This window comes from Ctenopharyngodon idella, chromosome 8 (genome assembly GCF_019924925.1).
Source record: "Ctenopharyngodon idella isolate HZGC_01 chromosome 8, HZGC01, whole genome shotgun sequence".
NCBI lineage: Eukaryota > Metazoa > Chordata > Actinopteri > Cypriniformes > Xenocyprididae > Ctenopharyngodon > Ctenopharyngodon idella.
The window spans coordinates 33194695-33215467 of NC_067227.1; the positions used below are offsets into that span (position 1 = coordinate 33194695).

Here is a 20773-nt window from a genome sequence, read left to right on the forward strand (position 1 = left end):
TCGGGACGCGGGTGCCAGAGGGTGCCCCGTCTCTGAGTCAGGAGGTCCTTCCTCAGAGGAATGGGCCAGGGAGGTGCTGTCGCGAGGAGCATGAGGTCCGAGAACCAGGTCCGAGTGGGCCAGTATGGAGCCACTAACAAGACCTGCTCCTCGTCCTCCCTGACTTGCACAGGAGCTGTGCGAGAAGGCTCACTGGGGGAAACGCATATTTGCGTAGGCCCCGGGGCCAGCTGATTGCCAGGGCATCCGTGCCGAGCGTGCCGCCGGTCAGGGAATAGAACAACTGGCAGTGGGCAGTCTCCGGGGAGGCGAACAGATCTATCTGAGCGGAACAATGGCCGCCTCCGCAACCTTCGTGAAGACGCGGGGCGACAGGGCCAGCCCAAAGGGTAGGACTTTGTACTGATATGCCCGACCCTCGAACGCAAACCGTAGGAAGGGTCTGTGATGAGGCAGAATCGAGACATGAAAGCACGCTTCCTTCAGGTCGATCGCTGCAAACCAACCCTGGGGACGGACGCATTCGAAAATGCGCTTCTGCGTAAGCATCTTGAACAGCAGCCTGGAAGGGACCGATTCAGGACACACAGATCCAGGATTGGCCGTAGCCCATCGCCCTTCTTGGGTACAATGAAGTAGGGGCTGGAGAACCCTGACTCCATATCGGCTGGAGGGACCGGCTCGACTGCATCATTTCGCCAGGAGGACAGCAATCTCCGCCCAGAGAACAGGTGCATTGTCCAGGGACACACGAGTGTAATGGACACCCCTGAACACCGGGGGACGCCAGGCGAACTGAATCGCATAGCCGAGTCTGACGGTACGAATGAGCCAGCGGGACGGGCTGGAAAGCGCTAGCCAGGCTTCCAGACACCAAACCAGCGGGACCAAATGCACCACAGACATACCGGGCGTGGGGCAGCGAGGTAGAGTGCTGGGACCCGACTCGGACGGCATAGCGGCCCGTAGTGGGGTCAGACTCTGCAAGGTGGCAGTGTGAATGGGAGACGGCACATGGGAGGCGGCCTCGACCAACACACTGGGACCTGCTGGCGAAGTGAGAGGGGGCTGAGAGTGGCGAGGTGGGGCCTCGCGCACTGCCAGCTGCGCCCTCTTGGGACCTGGAGGGTTAGAAAACAGTTCTACTTCGTGGGTACCGCTGGTCTCCGGAGAGCCAGCGGCGGAACAAACCAAAATTCTCCACCCGGCCCTCCTCCGGGGAGGGAGCGATGCGGGCATCGTCTCCCGAAGAACTGTTTACCTCAGCTCCAGGTCACCCGTTTCTCCAGGACCGCTTCTCGCTAGCCAAGTGGCTTGGCTGCGGGCTGAGTGGGCTGGATTTTAGGCCAGCTTGTGAGATGAGAGCATCGAGAAAGCGTACTTAGACGATGACACCCCTTTGCAAGGCTAGCCAGGGGTGTTTCCGTACCACCATGGTGGACATTGTTTGGCCAGGGGCCTGCGCTATGACTTACATCATGCGTAGCTCAACCCCGACTCAGAACTACCCATATGCCATGAGCTCTTTGGCCTTCCACAGACTTGCCGGGGGCTAAGACCCATGCAGGGCAGAGGTGGTGTGCCCGTAGCACTGCCACCCCACCACAGAGTAAAGTGAGAGAGAAAAAACTTTGAATGCAGATTATGACCCTTTTGGCGTTCCATATTTAGCACCAAAAAAGGCTTCCAAACTGCCAAGTTTTTCATGCACGTCCGGGCTAAGACAGGGGGCAGGGCAAGGCGAGTACGCGTCGCACCACGCCCCCAGGGGCCTGGGAAAGCATGGTCGTTAACTCTGAATCTGATTCAGCATGGGCACATCACAACCGTGGGACGCTCAGCCTCATCTTCAAGTCCAGAGCCCAACAACCCTCTCTCCAATGTAGCAGTCGACATCTGATCCTCTGCTGGAGCCCTGACTAAGATGCTAGGTCCCCCATGAGAAGGACCAGCAATCCACCCAGAAGCTACCAGCCATGTGGGAGAGTAAACGTGGTCGTCTAACTGAACGACACACGGCGCTGAGCGCCGACGTGGCCATGTTTTTACCAAACATAAACCACCCACGAACACAGTCACAACATGTTTGCGATGCATTAGAGGAGTGGGGGGCCCACGGAGATTGGCTCGGCAGGTATTGCCCCACTGTGATCCTCTGGTCACCCTGGCTTATTCACCAAAAGTAGTACTTTTCTGATTCAGAAAGAGAAACTAGATCGGGGAATAGGTGAGGGGACTCCACCTCATTTGAGGCACTCGAGTCTCGACCACGCATCTAGAGCGCCGAACAACGCGCTGGGTTGCCATGGCAACGCGCGCTGTCAGCCGGCAGCTCGACGGCGCGCTGAGCGCTCAAGCCCTTACGAGAAAGGCAAGACGAACAACGCGCCGACGTGGGCATGCTCTCTTTTTTTTGTTTTACAAGAGAATATGAACCACCCACAAACACAGTCTCAGCACGCTAAGCAGACATGAGAGAAAGTGATTGTGGCCGTCAGTGAGGATAGGAAACGACCGCCTCCAGAAACGCACAGACAGAATGACGTCTTGAAAAAGACGCAGTGTCTGTCTGTGAAGCTCTTTTAGAAGCTCTTGTTCTTTGTGCCGAAGCACACAGGGAACAGCCGCGATGTGACTGCAGGTACACTTTTCACTCCCTGAGTCACACACACAGAGGAACCGGCCCAAATTGCAAACCAAAAGGGGCAAATAATGCTGTGAAAACAGCAGTTGAGAGCTGTATAACAGCTCGAGAAGCTCACTCTGGGAAAGCTCGCGGCCTCGCTGTAAGGTGCCATAAAGCCAGCACTGTAGAACAAAAGCTCTTCAAAGGCTTGCGAAGTCACTCTCAGACTAATAGCAGGAACACACAGGTTGGCTCCGAAGCGAAAGACAAAGTGCGATTGCATCTGCTCCCCTATTTATACCACCTGGCGGGGGCGGTGCGCATTATGCAAATATCGCACGCCAACTTCATTGGCCTGTTGTAGTTCACTCGAAGCTGATAGGGCTCTCTAGCGATATCCCAATTCGTCGGTCACTACTGACGTACGTCGAACGTGACCGACTGAAAGGGAACTAACGCCATGCTTCCTAATGATATCTCCCAAGGGTAGCATGTACAGAGTGAAAAGCAACAGTCCTAGTACTGAGCCTTACGGTACTCCATATTTAACTTGTGATCAATATGACATCTCTTCGTTTACTACTACAAACTGATAACGTTCAGATAAGTATGATTTGAACCATGCCAATGCAATTCCACTAATGCCAATGAGTTTATTTAAAAGAATCTTGTGATCGATAGTGTCGAATGCAGCACTGCTCCTCCAACGGTTTCGAAGGCAGGCCAGACTTCCGTTCAGGTGCATCCTCAGGCTCATGGGTATGTTGGCGGCAGCAGCTGCTGTCAACCGTTAGAACTCCTTTCACTCCATTCCTTTCAGAGATGGGTGAACAGTCTCCGCTTGAATCCCAGTTAGCACAAGAACAGGTGGATCAAGATTACAGAACGATGCCTTCTGCCCTTGAAGTCATGGAGGAGGAGTTTGTATCTGACCAAGGGGGTTGCTCTGGGCGTGATTCCCTCTCGAAGGGAGGTAGTCCAGACCAACGCGTCTCTTACAGTCTGGGGGGCAGTCTGACAAACACAGAGCAGTCAGAGAACAATGGAACCCCCAGGAAAAGAGCGAGAATATAAATACCCTGGAACTTCCAGCAGTGCAGCTGGCTCTGAAGCATTTTGCACCATTTTTGAAGGGCAGATACATTCTTGTCAGGTCCGACAACACATCAGTGGTTTATCACATCAACCATCAAGGGGGCACGATGTCCATCCAATCCCTTCAGGTATCACAGGAACTGCTGACTTGGGCCTTCCCTCGGTTTGCAAGCATGAGCAATGCACATCCCAGCTGTTTTGTCCAGACCCTCAACTTCCTCTTAAGGATAAGCGGGACCTTCTCGTGACCTTGTTGTTATAAGTCAACCAGTGTGAAGCACTGCCTCTGGCGGTCAGGAAGAATGAAATAGAACGAGAGTTATGTATATAACTGCGGTTCTATGAGTTCTGGATGACCACCAGAACTTTCTGTCAGGGCGAGAAGATTCTGTAGGGACAGTCTACAGGAAGTCACAGGGTGAAATAGTGGAGCACCCCGAGTCATCCTGGTCACGAGGGATTTTGTTGGTATTAAACTTGACCTATGCATTTGCAACAAGACATAATATCCAGTGTGAAGCACTGCCTCTGGCTGTCATCCAGAACTCATAGAACCGCAGTTACATACGCAACTCTCATTCTCTGCAAGGTGTTCTAACCATAAATATCTATGCTTCTAATAATGTACTGGTTCCATCCCTGGCGGACGGGCATAATCTTCAGGAACATTGACATTTCTCTGTTCTTGCTCTACTTCATCTGCCAGTTTATGCCTTGCTCTTCATAGCTCGGCTGCCGCCATGTTTCCAACACCTGGCCCCGCTTTGATGCAGTGATTGACAGGGCGGGGCAGTGACATGATCGGCTCCGAATGCATTTTCAAATCCACATTGAATTTTGCTACATTTATTGTGGGACATTTAATGAAAATGCAGTCGCGAGTGTCTTAACTGTGAGTGTAAATGCAATAAAAAAAAAATTAAAAAAAAAACATTTAAATGGTCATTTTGCTACAATTTCTGCTTGAACATGTTAAACATATGTACATCATTTCTGTAATACATTTTCATTTTGCAACACATAAAGCGTTAAAATGTTTAAATTGTATGTTAAAACTAGTGTAGGAAATAGCAAATGTAAATTATATTATATAATTTAAATGATCATTTACAGGAAAAGCCACACTTGTGTTCTTTGTGTGGAAAGAGTTTCACAGAGCTCGGTTCATTAATAGTACACCAGAAAAGACACAGCGGTGTGAAGAATCACATATGCAGCGAGTGCGGGAAGTCATTTATCACAAATAGTGAACTAAAAGTGCACCAGAATATCCACACTGGAGAGAAACCGTTCAAGTGTTCAGACTGCGACAAGAGATTCAACCAGTCGGGAAACCTGAAAACTCATGAGAGGATCCACACTGGAGAGAAACGTGTGATCAGTGCGGGAAGAGTTTCAGTCAGTTTGCTTCTCTGCTCAGACATGGAAACACTATTATCTGTAATAAATTGTAAGTAGTACATCTTGAATCGCAGAGGTTAATAACTTCTCACTGGAGTTGTGTGTGTGTGTGTGTGTGTGAATCGTTCTAAAGTTTGGGGTCAGTATTTTTTCTTGAAGGGAAGTGATATTAAAATGATTTCTTATTTTCAAATCATCATATTAAAATGATTTCTGAAGGATCATGTGACACTGAAGACTGGAGTAATGATGCTGAAAAATGTGTTCACAGAAATAAATCAGATTTTACAATGTATTCAAATAGAAGTCTGTAATAACTTTTTTCAATATTACTGTTTTTGATTGTATCTTCTTTCTTTGACCGCAACATTTTAAATGTTAGTGCCGATTCATTTACGTATTTTTATAACTAAGGGCACTAATAATATGTTACAAGAAATAAAAAAGGAGCACAATCTTACTAAGGTTACTTTACAATCAGGTGCAGAGTTAAAGCTTTGGACACGCCTCATAGAAAACATTTTAAACATGGAGAAATAAGAAGTACTTTTGTACAGTTCTGTTGTTTTATTCTACATGAAGCATGGGAGAAGTATTGGAACAGCTGGAAACTGATCTCTTTGCAGAATAAATTGTTAAATATGCCTCCAAATAGGACATTTCTACAGTTGCATTATTTTGTCATTTTTGCCCTAAATAAAGCTTAATTTCTTCCGCTGATTACGAGTGAATAGCAGAATATCAGACAGAATTAAGCACTTTAAAAATAAATAAATACCTTTTATATATTTTAAAGATCTTTCTTTGCCGCCTTTATCTCTGTCTGCACTGTGGAAAAGCAGTGTGTTTTCCCGCTCCAGTCCACTAGGTGGTGACAACGCACCATAAGTTGCCACAAAAGTAGAAGAAGATAGCAAAAGAAGATAACTACTGTCTGGGGTCTGATCGCTTCAAAGATGATCATCTGTGGTGAGTAAAAGAAAATACTATTTTCCGATTATGTGGACAACATGTCACCACATGTGCTACAAAATGTGGAAAACGCGTTACTAACATGTGGAGGACGTGAAAATGTTTCCACATGTTGTAAGGTTTTAACATGCGCATCACATCTGACCACATGTCTCAGAATAGACTGTATATATACTGTAAATTGTTATGTTTATATGTTTATGGGTCAAAGACATTTTGATGTCCGCATCAAAAGAAATATGAAAGCACATTAAATGCAAGTAAAATGTCTACTTTTAATTTTTCAAGTAAGTTTGGGGGAATGAAATGTCAAAATGTGGGTGAAATAATGGTCAATTGTCATTCAGTGTAACACTTATATTTATGTAAAACTGAAACAACATACTTATTCTGACCTGTACGTATTAAAATATAAAAGAATAAATGAGCATACTAAATTTAATTCTTGCTGACAAATGTGCAAAACCTAGATTAGTGGCAAAGTTTAAATTCAGAAAACAAAAGAAAAATAAAAAATCTTTCCTTGCAACCCCCTTTTAATTTTTGAAGATTATGCATTTGTTTATAGTATTAATATGCTGTTGTTTATTTTATACACATGAACCTATAAGCATAGGCACATGCACAGATCTACAAATGGAGACTTAATTACGAGTTTGTATATTGATATTGTTCAATAAATTAAATTCAGCCGCGTTTGGTGATGACGTTATTTTCAAACGGCTGTGGGTTGGCTGCTAGACACAATTAAGTCGGGAAAAATGATCGGAAAATAAAGCATCCATTCAAGATTGGAATGAGGTTGACATGTATCGCCGATCCTTTTTTTTTTTTTTTTTTTTTCCAAAATTATATTCATAACGCTTTTTCTATTTTTTGACTGGAAAGTCGAAGCTCTGCGCATGCGCATCATTTGAATCCTAACGGCCAACTACCACTGTTCGCTGAAGGAAAAGGTAAGCAAAATGTCTTTTTTATCAGTAGTTTTAAACAATTTAATTTTAAGTATTGGTTTTTATATTTGTATGTTTTACATTTTAAATCATTTAAAACTTTTCTGCTTCATATTGTCCTGTTTGCGCCCCCGATGACATAGGTAAACTCTGAGGTAACTTTTGGAACTGCTTTAGTTGTTTAAAATAGTAACTTTAACTCATAATTATCATTTTATAGCTTTAATATTTTCTAATTTAATATAACCTAATTAGATGTTCGGTAACGTTAGTTTCTATTGAAAATGAGTCATTTAAGGCGCGGTCACATTTACACATTTACTATAAAAGAGTAATTTAAAGGGTTAGTTCACCCAAAAATGAAAATAATGTCATGTCATTCTACACCCGCAAGACCTTCGTTCATCTTCGGAACACAAATTAAGATATTTTGATTAAATCCGATGGCTCAGTGAGGCCTCTATAAACAGCAATGCCATTGTAACTCTCAAGGTCCATAAAGGTACTAAATACACATTTAAAACAGTTCATGTGAGTTCAGTGGTTCTACCTTAACATTAAAAAGCGACGAGAATACTTTTTGTGTGCCAAAATAACGTCTTTTCAATACAATATAGTGATTTGCCGATTTCAGAACACTGCTTCGATAGCTTTACGAATCGAATCAGTGATTCAGGTCTCCTATCAAACGGCTAAACTGCTGAAATCACATGAGTTTGGTGCTCCGAATCACTGATCCAATTCGTAAAGCTCAGAAGCAGTGTTTTGAAATCGGCCCATCACGATATTGTTGAAAAGTCGTTATTTTGGTTTATGGCGCACAAAAAATATTCTTGTTCCTTTTATAATATTAAGGTCTGTTTCCACCACTTCAAAACTCTAGAATTACCATATTAAGCCTCAGATGTCAACTATACATTGGTTTGGTTTCCTTTTTATAGGGGGGGTATCACACACAGTTTCTGCCAATCTCATGTTAATCTTGAGTACATATAGAGTAACAATGCATCCTTAATTTCTCCGAAAAAGTCTTTAGTTTTATCATATTTATAAAAGATAGACACGCTAAACCGAGTCTTTCCAAAAAAAGCAGAGATCCTGGAGGCGTGCCTGCTGTCAGTGCCGTGGGCGGAGCTAAAGAGTCACGAGCGTGCGCAGCTTTTGTGTAGAGATCGCATGCTAGCTGCGACATCATTATAAAAACAAAGGGAACAAAAACGTTCATGGTGTTTACACTTTATGCACTTGCGTGCCTATTGCCAACAAAACACAGACATCTCATGCAGCTGTACTCACCACCCGTGATCTGCAAATCCAGTGCCGAACTGGGACTTGTTTGCAAAGTATTCATCACCAAAATCCCGGGAACAAACAAACATACATGCACAACTCCGTTGCTGCCCCGGAAAAACAAACTTCATCCACTGTTCCCTTAACGTTGGGTTCTATGGGAAACTGAAAAAGGTAATCTTTCCCTCACAACCAAAAACACACTCACTTTGGTGACAGGAGCTGCGTCTCCGGAGGTCACATTTGAAGGCTGCATACGTCATAACTTTAATAAAATTCACTGATATTCATTGTGAGGTGTAAAATACTGTAATTTTTTTCTTACGTTGCAATCTTATTTTTCTTAAATGAGACTGCCTCTGATGTATGCAGCCTTCAAAGGGTGCAGCCCCTGAATTGGGACACAGCCATTGTTGAAAAATCTCTCGGCTTTTGTATCCCAAACGAAGGGCGTTGATGGGCGTGCTCTTGCTCTGGGTGATATGTGTGTGCATGCTTATCAGGGAGAAGTGTCTATACAAGGAATTCCACTCTCTTTTGACGTCATACAGGACACATTTGAAAAAAAACTCTCCGAAACCCGTACCGAATCTGGAAGTAGTGTATTTTGCACAGAAATACTCATACTTCATACGTCCAACTCGTGTTTTGAAACTTTGGCCATGTTTATCATGAGAATGCAACTCTTTAACAGTGTAAATAAGTCAGAATGCATGAAATAGCATTACACCCCCCCCCTTTAAATAATTCAAAAAAGTCAACATATGCATGGTGTAATAATAGGGGCTTTAGCACCGGGTAGTTCTTGGAGCTTAGATAGAAGAACTAGCCACCAGGGTGGTTCCCCAAGAACTAATGTTCCCCTAGGCCTGAAGTGAAGTGAACTGTGCTTTTTGTTGTTCTCACCGCCGACAAAATAAAAGTAACATCTCAGCCAGAGCCTGAGCACACAGTGCTCGCATTCTCCATCTTCATTAGTTTACGATCTGTTTAACAGTCGTTAATACGTTATTAGGTAAAACTGTTATACAAAGAAAGTAGTTCTCTGCAAAGAGGTCCATCTATCACTGTTTCATCTCCTTGTTTGTAGAGTTAGTTCATGGAGTAGCTTTTTAAAAATGGCGGGTGCCGGTGTGTCGTGTGCGTTCGACCAATCAGTGTATGCTTACGTTACCGGTAGTTCCTTTTCTGCTGGGTTAGACCTTTTACACTCTGAAGTAGCTGTTATTCGTCTCTTACAATGTAACATGATCTAAACACACCTCGTTAAAAAGGATTAGTTCACCCCAAAATGAAAATTATGTTATTAATTACTCACCCTCATGTCGTTCCACACCTGTAAGACTTTTTGTTCCATCTTCGGAACACAAATTAGGATAATTTTGATTACAGAATGCTGTCAGATTTCCTTCCATCCACTGCCTTTGTTACTGAAACTTTGACTCTTCACAAACTTCATAAAGAGATCGGAAAACTATCCATCAAATCGGTTCATCATACCAAGCAATCGATTCTCTTCAGAAAATTTGAAGCAAACCGCTCGATTCATATGGATTAGTTTTCCGATCTCTTTATGAAGTTTGTGAAGCGTCAAAGTTTCTGTAACAAAAGCAGTGGATGGAAGGAAATCTGACAGCATTCTGTAATCAAAATTATCTTAATTTGTAAAATCTAAAATTGCAGCTATTGTTTGTTATAGAATTGTGATATGAAATTTTGGGAAGTTTGCCCATCCCATTCTCAATTTATCTAGACTCAAGCAGCAATATCAATATACACACACAACATTAATGCTTGAATAGAAATATATCAATTCATTAACCAATTTTTTAAATTTGTTTTTTGTCAGATCTGCTCCTCTTCTTTCAGTGAAGCTCCTCCCACTGGAATTCACTAATAAATGCTGGAATATTCCCATCAGCCTACAAGTGAAGACGAGCATCAAGAACAAAGAGGTTGGTGTTTATTCTTGATTCTTCATTCATAGTACATATTCCTATACATTAAGCTGATTAATGATGATTTATTGTGGTTATTTTAGACCAGATGGAGGTGAAAAAGAAAAGGAAAGAATCAAATGAGGTGGAAGAGAAACACCATTTCATCACTGGAGGAAAATCTTTGACTTTCTCACAGACTGAAAAGACTGAAGCCAAGAAGTCGTTCGCCTGCCCTCAGTGTGGAAAGAGTTTCGCACGTAAAAGAAGTCTCAGGGAGCACATGAGTACTCATTCTAAAGAGAATCTGTCGACATGTGACCAGTGTGGAGTGAGTTTCACACGTAAAAGTAGTCTCAGGGAGCACATGAGTACTCATTCTAAAGAGAAACTGTTAACATGTGACCAGTGTGGAGAGAGTTTCTCACGTAAAAGTAGTCTCAGGGAGCACATGAGTACTCATTCTAAAGAGAAACTGTTGACATGTGACCAGTGTGGAGAGAGTTTCGCAAGAAAAAGAAGTCTCAGGGAGCACATGAGTACTCATTCTAAAGAGACACTGTTGACATGTGACCAGTGTGGAGAGGGTTTCGCACGTAAAAGAAGTCTCGAGGAGCACATGAGTACTCATTCTAAAGAGAATCTGTCGACATGTGACCAGTGTGGAGAGAGTTTCGCACGTAAAAGAAGTCTCGAGGAGCACATGAGTACTCATTCTAAAGAGAATCTGTCGACATGTGACCAGTGTGGAGAGGGTTACGCACGTAAAAGAAGTCTCGAGGAGCACATGAGTACTCATTCTAAAGAGAATCTGTCGACATGTGACCAGTGTGGAGAGGGTTTCGCACGTAAAAGAAGTCTCGAGGAGCACATGAGTACTCATTCTAAAGAGAATCTGTTGACACGTGACCAGTGTGGAGAGGGTTTCGCACGTAAAAGAAGTCTCGAGGAGCACATGAGTACTCATTCTAAAGAGAATCTGTCGACATGTGACCAGTGTGGAGAGGGTTACGCACGTAAAAGAAGTCTCGAGGAGCACATGAGTACTCATTCTAAAGAGAATCTGTCGACATGTGACCAGTGTGGAGAGGGTTTCGCACGTAAAAGAAGTCTCGAGGAGCACATGAGTACTCGTTCTAAAGAGACACTGTTGACATGTGACCAGTGTGGAGAGGGTTTCGCACGTAAAAGAAGTCTCAGGGAGCACATGAGTACTCATTCTAAAGAGAAACTGTTGACATGTGACCAGTGTGGAGAGAGTTTCACACGTAAAAGTAGTCTCAGGGAGCACATGAGTACTCATTCTAAAGAGACACTGTTGACATGTGACCAGTGTGGAGAGGGTTTCGCAAGAAAAAGAAGTGTCAGGGAGCACATGAGTACTCATTCTAAAGAGAAACTGTTGACATGTGACCAGTGTGGAGAGAGTTTCGCACGTAAAAGAAGTCTCGAGGAGCACATGAGTACTCATTCTAAAGAGAATCAGTTGACACGTGACCAGTGTGGAGAGGGTTTCGAAAGAAAAAGAAGTGTCAGGGAGCACATGAGTACTCATTCTAAAGAGAATCAGTTGACACGTGACCAGTGTGGAGAGGGTTTCACACGTAAAAGAAGTCTCGAGGAGCACATGAGTACTCATTCTAAAGAGACACTGTTGACATGTGACCAGTGTGGAGAGGGTTTCGCAAGAAAAAGAAGTGTCAGGGAGCACATGAGTACTCATTCTAAAGAGAATCAGTTGACATGTGACCAGTGTGGAGAGAGTTTCACACGTAAAAGTAGTCTCAGGGAGCACATGAGTACTCATTCTAAAGAGAATCTGTTGACACGTGACCAGTGTGGAGAGGGTTTCGCACGTAAAAGAAGTCTCGAGGAGCACATGAGTACTCATTCTAAAGAGAATCTGTTGACATGTGACCAGTGTGGAGAGGGTTTCGCACGTAAAAGAAGTCTCGAGGAGCACATGAGTACTCGTTCTAAAGAGACACTGTTGACATGTGACCAGTGTGGAGAGGGTTTCGCACGTAAAAGAAGTCTCAGGGAGCACATGAGTACTCATTCTAAAGAGAAACTGTTGACATTTGACCAGTGTGGAGAGAGTTTCGCACGTAAAAGAAGTCTCGAGGAGCACATGAGTACTCATTCTAAAGAGACACTGTTGACATGTGACCAGTGTGGAGAGAGTTTCACACGTAAAAGTAGTCTCAGGGAGCACATGAGTACTCATTCTAAAGAGAATCAGTTGACACGTGACCAGTGTGGAGAGGGTTTCACACGTAAAAGAAGTCTCGAGGAGCACATGAGTACTCATTCTAAAGAGACACTGTCGACATGTGACCAGTGTGGAGAGGGTTTCGCACGTAAAAGAAGTCTCGAGGAGCACATGAGTACTCATTCTAAAGAGAATCAGTTGACATGTGACCAGTGTGGAGAGAGTTTCGCACGTAAAAGAAGTCTCGAGGAGCACATGAGTACTCATTCTAAAGAGACACTGTTGACATGTGACCAGTGTGGAGAGGGTTTCGCAAGAAAAAGAAGTGTCAGGGAGCACATGAGTACTCATTCTAAAGAGAATCTGTTGACATGTGACCAGTGTGGAGAGAGTTTCACACGTAAAAGTAGTCTCAGGGAGCACATGAGTACTCATTCTAAAGAGAATCTGTTGACACGTGACCAGTGTGGAGAGGGTTTCGCACGTAAAAGAAGTCTCGAGGAGCACATGAGTACTCATTCTAAAGAGAATCTGTTGACATGTGACCAGTGTGGAGAGGGTTTCGCACGTAAAAGAAGTCTCGAGGAGCACATGAGTACTCGTTCTAAAGAGACACTGTTGACATGTGACCAGTGTGGAGAGGGTTTCGCACGTAAAAGAAGTCTCAGGGAGCACATGAGTACTCATTCTAAAGAGAAACTGTTGACATTTGACCAGTGTGGAGAGAGTTTCGCACGTAAAAGAAGTCTCGAGGAGCACATGAGTACTCATTTTAAAGAGACACTGTTGACATGTGACCAGTGTGGAGAGAGTTTCACACGTAAAAGTAGTCTCAGGGAGCACATGAGTACTCATTCTAAAGAGAATCAGTTGACACGTGACCAGTGTGGAGAGGGTTTCACACGTAAAAGAAGTCTCGAGGAGCACATGAGTACTCATTCTAAAGAGACACTGTCGACATGTGACCAGTGTGGAGAGGGTTTCGCACGTAAAAGAAGTCTCGAGGAGCACATGAGTACTCATTCTAAAGAGAATCAGTTGACATGTGACCAGTGTGGAGAGAGTTTCGCACGTAAAAGAAGTCTCGAGGAGCACATGAGTACTCATTCTAAAGAGACACTGTTGACATGTGACCAGTGTGGAGAGGGTTTCGCAAGAAAAAGAAGTGTCAGGGAGCACATGAGTACTCATTCTAAAGAGAATCTGTCGACATGTGACCAGTGTGGAGAGGGTTTCGCACGTAAAAGAAGTCTCGAGGAGCACATGAGTACTCGTTCTAAAGAGAATCTGTCGACATGTGACCAGTGTGGAGAGGGTTTTGCACGTAAAAGAAGTCTCGAGGAGCACATGAGTACTCGTTCTAAAGAGACACTGTTGACATGTGACCAGTGTGGAGAGGGTTTCGCACGTAAAAGAAGTCTCGAGGAGCACATGAGTACTCATTCTAAAGAGAATCAGTTGACACGTGACCAGTGTGGAGAGGGTTTCGCAAGAAAAAGAAGTCTTAGGGAGCACATGAGTACTCATTCTAAAGAGAATCTGTTTACATGTGACCAGATACCTAACAAGTGTTCACACTGCTACATGAATTTCAGTCAACCAGCAGACCTGGAAAGACACAAGATGATCCACACTGGAGAGAAACCTTACAAGTGTTCACGCTGCAAAAAGAGATTCCTTGTGTCAGAAAATCTGAAAATACATGAGAGGATCCACACAGCAGAGAAACCTTACAAGTGTTCACACTGCGAGAAGAGTTTCAGGTATCCATCAGAACTGGAAGGACACGAGATGATCCACACTGGAGAGAAACCTTACAAGTGTTCATACTGCAAAAAGAGATTCCGTGACTCAAGACAACTGAAAATGCATGTGAGGATCCACACCGGAGAGAAACCTTACGAGTGTTCACACTGCGACAAGAGATTTGCTCAGATAATAGTTAAGAAAAGACATGAGAGGATCCACACTGGAGAGAAACCTTACGAGTGTTCATACTGTCACATGAGATTCAGTCGGTTAGGAATTCTGAAAAAACACAAGGAAAGAAAACATTTGTAGCCCCTCCAGTTCACACCGCCCACTACAAGCAAGACTCGAACCCGGGCCTGTCCTCATGGGTGGTGGGCGCTCTAACAAGGAGGCTAAAGACCGCAGTCTCTAGCATCAGTCACCAGAGCACCTCTTGAGATCAGGGGAGTGAGGTTTACACGAACAGCCCTTACCGGTGTCCATTATGTCTGTAACTAATATCTGTAAAAAGTTTTGAGATTTTCATACACTGAAACATGGATATTCAAAAATGTAAAAAAAAAAAACTGTCATAAAACTTTGAAGCTTGGGAGCACAGACTTAAGTTTAGTCTCATTTTAAAAAAGACCCTTGAAAAAGAATCTTGAAGTAAAAAAGGAAAAAAAAAAAAAAAATATATATATATATATATATATATATATATATATTATATGAAATATGTTGAACTCTAAAACTACTAGAAAATCAAAGCCATAAATCTAAACAAGTTGTGTTCCAAATTTGAGGTTGATATCTCAAAAAACGAGTTTTCAGTAAGATTTTGTTTGGGTGCAGTACCAAATTTTCTCCATTAGATGCCAGCAAAACTCCACTGGTACACACAGTGGTTGGATTTGTGATTTGCAGTAGAGTTTCTCTCTCTTAAATATTATAAGCACGCACACACAATTATTTTATTACACTCATACAAGCCACACCCTGACATCCATACCAACACACCCACACCATTATAGCTGGCATTAACAGGCAAAATTATCAAAAAAAAACAACAAAAATGAAAGACTGAAAAATGTCCATAAGGTCAATCAAACGTTTAATAAAAACTGACCTGGTTTATTTTGTGAATGCATATTACTGGGTACAATTCATCCATGCATGTTTTTGTAACATTTTTTTAATAATAATCTTTAATCAAATGGTGCAGTTTGTTGGTTGTCTTCTAGTGTTTCTATGCTATGTTTGTTTCTGTTTGGAGTTATAATATTACTGCAGTTTATTAATCATCAAGTGTCATTTAAGAGTAGCCAAAGCTATGTTATAGCTCTAATTTGAAGTTCACAATTTGCAATAACATTAATCTAAAATAAGCTTTTATTCACTTAATTACACTACATTTGATATAATATATATATAACTTATACATTTTGTATTTACTTGTATATTAATTTTGTATTTTTACATTAAGAATTTAATTATTGTTCTATTTATTAAAACCAAGTCAATCTTATCAAGTTAGTGTTTAAAACATTTTTACACATTCCAAAATAATAACTAAAGGCAGTAACAGTTTAACCCTCTATGATACGCAGTATGATATCAATGAGGAAAAAATTATTTGTGGTGTTTTTTCCTGCCTAAAATTGTACACTATAACAATATCAATATACATTTTCATTAATTTTTAATTTATATTTTAAAAGTTCATTTAAAAGTCTCATTTTATTAAAAACAAACTAAAAAAGACTATGTTGCCTGGAGGCAACACCATACCATAGAGGGTTGAACAATATATTTTATTTGTGTATTGATTTTCAGCTGTTCTTTTTAATATTCAACTTATTTCGGATCATCAGTCATGCTCGGTAAACACTCTGTCACAGTCACGAAGATGTACCTTTAATTTCACCAAGCTGATTGCTCACTAAAACCCCTGCAGTCATCATGTTTTCAAATTTTTCACGTTTGATTTTGACGTGACATAAAGCGGTGATATCTAAGCTGTTTACTTACTTTTTAATTAGTCTTCCTATTGAAGACATCACTTTGTTCATTCAGACTGACGCGTACAATGCGCACATAAACAAGAGGCAGGATTTATCGAACAAACCAATCATATCCAAGCATAACCGAACATATCCAATCGTAGCACGATGGAGGCACTGCTTCCTCTCACATGACTTTCCCCCATTGATTCTTTGTTACCCCCCACAAAACCCACCGCACACTTAAGGGGCTCTGTTCATTCTCTGTGAGCTGAGGGGAGGCACGAGAGACTTGGACTCCTGCTGTAACTTTTCCTTTAGAAAAACAAGTGACTTGTACACTTTTTATCAGTCTTTGTCAGGTGACGCCACACTCATAAAAACCGGAGTGCATTATGGGTGTCGCTGGTATTTGTAGGGTATCCAAACAATCTGTTTCAGAGCAGAGTTGTTTTTTCTTTTGCTTCCTTTCACTGGAAAAATGGCACACTTTTGTTGTGTGAAAAGCTGCAATAATACGTCACACGATAGAACATGTCAAAAATTTTACTACGAGACAAGGTTTTGTCAGTTTCCAACTTGAAAAAAGGCTGTATGGACAGTATAGAGGCAATAACAGAGGCGCCGGATGGTCTAGGTCACAGCGGTGAGACGCAAAAGCATCATTTTTCACAAAATATCTCCATTTGTGTATGCTTGTTCTCTACAATTTCCAGACCTGCCAACATGTACGCATTTTGCGTAGCAGGTATGCATTTTGACCTGAAAGTACGCTGGCACTGGTTTGTCACTCTAAACTATGCAAAAACCTGGTGACTCCTCTGTGCATGCGTAGTACTCAAATAAAGCAAAAGAAAAAGAGTTTGACCAATCATAGCGCTGTGCTCATTTCCCCAAATAGCAAGAGAGGATGATTGACAAATGTGTAAGGCCTAACATTAAAAAGAGACTGCAAATCGACAGCAACACAAAATCCCGCTCAATCTCCCTCCTTCCACTCCCGCCGTCTCAGTGACTGAATTCTCAAGCGAGGACAGTACTGTAGTCACGGTACTTCTAACTTCTTAAGGTAAACGGGTATAAAATGCTCAAGTAATATTGAACAACAAATCTAAATAAAATTGAAATCGCTATATGGCTTAGTGATTATGAAAGTGCTGTGATTTGTGGATGACTGACAAGCGCGAGTCTGGGGAAACAGCCGTTTATTTATTTATTCTCTCTCTTTTTTTTATGCTTTATTATGTCTTTCAATTCAAGCATATTTAATACAAATACCAATAAACATCTCCTTCAAAGACATAATATTTTTTACCAATAATTATTCCTCATTTTTTTCTACTTTCTCTTCCTTTCACTTTTTCTTTTGTGATAATACCCATTACCAACACAAAAAATAAATAAATGATAATTAGAGACATAACCAATACATACATAATTAAGCACTTTTACATATAGAAATAATTTCAAAATCTTATACTAACACCTAATTCCTAATAAGTAATTCAAATAGTATTTTTTTAAACATCAATTAATATTAATATTAAATAAGTCAATTAAAATAAATAATAATTAAATTAGAAGGGAGGCAGAATTATACAAAAAGGTAAATAAAATATGCATTCCTTTATTTTTTATATATACAAAATAAAGCAATGCATATTTATTTATTCTCAGTGTTGAGAAACGTATAGTTAATAATAACTAAAGTACCTAATTATGTTACATAGCCTACTTGTTTTGTATGAAAACTAGCACATTAGTTACCTATGGATTTAAAAGTACCGTTGTCTCAGTGCTGCTCGAGCTCTCTCTCATACACAAATGCGCGCGCACACAGAGAGGGAAGATCATTGTGAAATTAAAATTGACGTGCTAGGTTTAAAATTAGTTCTTGCTTGTGTTATTTTGGAGTCCTCCGCTTGAGAGGATTCCAGAGAACACTGAGAACAAATTGCTTAGCGGGAGAAAATAATGATAAATGTCATTAGGCTTAAATATATAGTGTATACAGCTATGTATTTACAATGGGTACGGAAAGGATTCAGACCCCCTTAAATTTTTCACTCTTTGTTATATTGCAGCCATTTGCTAAAATCATTTAAGTTCATTTTTTTCCTCATTAATGTACACACAGCACCCCATATTGAGAGAAAAACACAGAATTGTTGACATTTTTGCAGATTTATTAAAAAAGAAAAACTGAAATATCACATGGTCCTAAGTATTCAGACCCTTTGCTGTGACACTCATATATTTAACTCAGGTGCTGTCCATTTCTTCTGATCATCCTTGAGATGGTTCTACACCATCTACACCTTCATTTCAGCTGTGTTTGATTATACTGATTGGACTTGATTAGGAAAGCCACACACCTGTCTATATAAGACCTTACAGCTCACAGTGCATGTCAGAGCAAATGAGAATCATGAGGTCAAAGGAACTGCCTGAAGAGCTCAGAGACAGAATTGTGGCAAGGCACAGATCTGGCCAAGGTTACAAAAAAATTTCTGCTGCACTTAAGGTTCCTAAGAGCACAGTGGCCTCCATAATCCTTAAATGGAAGACGTTTGGGACGACCAGAACCCTTCCTAGAGCTGGCCGTCTGGCCAAACTGAGCTATCGGGGGAGAAGAGCCTTGGTGAGAGAGGTAAAGAAGAACCCAAAGATCACTGTGGCTGAGCTCCAGAGATGCAGTCGGGAGATGGGAGAAAGTTGTAGAAAGTCAACCATCACTGCAGTCCTCCACCAGTTGGGGCTTTATGGCAGAGTGGCCCGACGGAAGCCTCTCCTCAGTGCAAGACACATGAAAGCCCGCATGGAGGACTCCAAGATGGTGAGAAATAAGATTCTCTGGTCTGATGAGACCAAGATAGAACTTTTTGGCCTTAATTCTAAGCGGTATGTGTGAAGAAAACCAGGCACTGCTCACAACAACTCTGTGACTGTTCTCAAATGGCCCAGCCAGAGCCCTGACTTAAACCCAATTGAGCATCTCTGGAGAGACCTAAAAATGGCTGTCCACCAACGTTTACCATCCAACCTGACAGAACTGGAGAGGATCTGCAAGGAGGAATGGCAGAGGATCCCCAAATCCAGGTGTGAAAAACTTGTTGCTTCTTTCCCAAAAAGACTCATGGCTGTATTAGATCAAAAGGGTGCTTCTACTAAATACTGAGCAAAGGGTCTGAATACTTAGAACCATGTTGTCACGATCACTGTCTGTTCCTGTCAGTTCCTGGACTCCATTTCCCATAATCCTCCCTGCCAATCAGATGCACACTCCACACCAATCACCAATTGCCACACACACCTGTAGATCATTACCTGGACTATAAAGGACTTACACACACACCACCTCATTGTGAAGTCTTGTTAACCTGTGTTGCAATTCTGAGCGTTTATCATCCTGTCTGCCTGTGTGTTCCTGTTACTGCCTGTTACCCGTTATCGACCAGTTGCTGCCTGCCTTTGATCCTTGCCTGGTATTCTGTTCTGTGAGTGATATCTGCCTGTGGAAAGAGTTTCATGTGTAAAAGAAGTCTCGAGGAGCACATGAGTACTCATTCTAAAGAGAATCTGTTGACATGTGACCAGTGTGGAAAGAGTTTCATGTGTAAAAGAAGTCTGGAGGAGCATGAGTACTCATTCTAAAGAGAAACTGTTGACATGTGACCAGTGTGGAGAGGGTTTTACATGTAAACAAAGCCTGAATGAGCACATAGGTACTCATGTTGAAGACAGTGTGTCCACATGTGACCAGTGTGGAATGAGTTTCACACGTAAAAGAAGTCTCAGGGAGCACATGATTACTCATTCTATAGAGAATCTGTTTACATGTGACCAGAAACCTTACAAGTGTTCACACTGCAAAAAGAGATTCATTCAGTCAGTAAGTGTGAAAAGACATGAGAGGATCCACACCGGAGAGAAACCTTACAAGTGTTCATACTGTCACATGAGATTCAATCATTCAGGAAATCTGAATAGACACAAGGAAAGAAAACATTTGTAGCCCCTTGAACCCGGGCCCGTCCTCATGGGAGGTGGGTGCTCTAACAAGGAGGCTAAAGACTGCAGTCTCTAGCATCAATCACTAGAGCACCTCTTGAGATCAGGGGAGTGAGGTCTACACGCACAGCCCTTACCGGCCTACGTCCGTTACACGTCTGTAACTAATATCTATAAAAAAGTTGTGAGATTCTTAAACACTGAAACATGGATATTCAAAAATTTCAAACACTCTAATAAAATTTGACGTTTGGGAGCACAGACTTAAGTTTTGTCTCATTTAAAAAAAAAAAAAGACCCTTGGCAGAATCTTGTTGAAGCAAAAAAGTTTAAAAAGTGAAAACAAAAAAAAAACATTTTGAAAATGATATATAAACATTATTTCTCATAATATATATATATATATATATATATATATTTTATGAAACTTGTTGAACTCTAAAACTGCTAGAAAATCAAAGCCATAAACAAGTTGTGTTCCAAATTTGAGGTTGATATCTCAAAAAATTAGCTTTTGGTAAGATTTTGTTTGAGCGCAGTAC

At 41.8% G+C, this 20773-nt stretch overlaps 1 protein-coding gene and 1 long non-coding RNA gene across 17 annotated transcripts in view; one reads left to right on the forward strand and one right to left on the reverse strand.

The window, feature by feature from the left end:
* LOC127517012 (zinc finger protein 91-like) overlaps positions 1-14912 on the forward strand; it is a 68664-nt gene extending 53752 nt beyond the window's left edge. For 7 of the 16 annotated variants that reach the window (XM_051902042.1, XM_051902050.1, XM_051902047.1 and 4 more), the window contains one exon: positions 10379-14912. In XM_051902042.1, the coding sequence (XP_051758002.1) occupies positions 10379-14547 (4169 nt within the window). In that variant the 3' untranslated portion in view covers positions 14548-14912. Of the gene's footprint in view, positions 1-6016; positions 6092-6982; positions 7051-10186; positions 10293-10378 lie in introns of those variants that run through there. The other 9 variants (XM_051902038.1, XM_051902039.1, XM_051902041.1 and 6 more) reach the window with 4 other exon arrangements.
* The window catches only part of LOC127517014 (uncharacterized), a 57763-nt gene that overhangs the window by 17672 nt on the left and 19318 nt on the right, over positions 1-20773 (reverse strand). The window contains exon 2 of the long non-coding RNA XR_007931160.1: positions 14669-19929. This is a non-coding gene — a long non-coding RNA (uncharacterized LOC127517014). The remainder of the gene's footprint in view (positions 1-14668; positions 19930-20773) is intronic.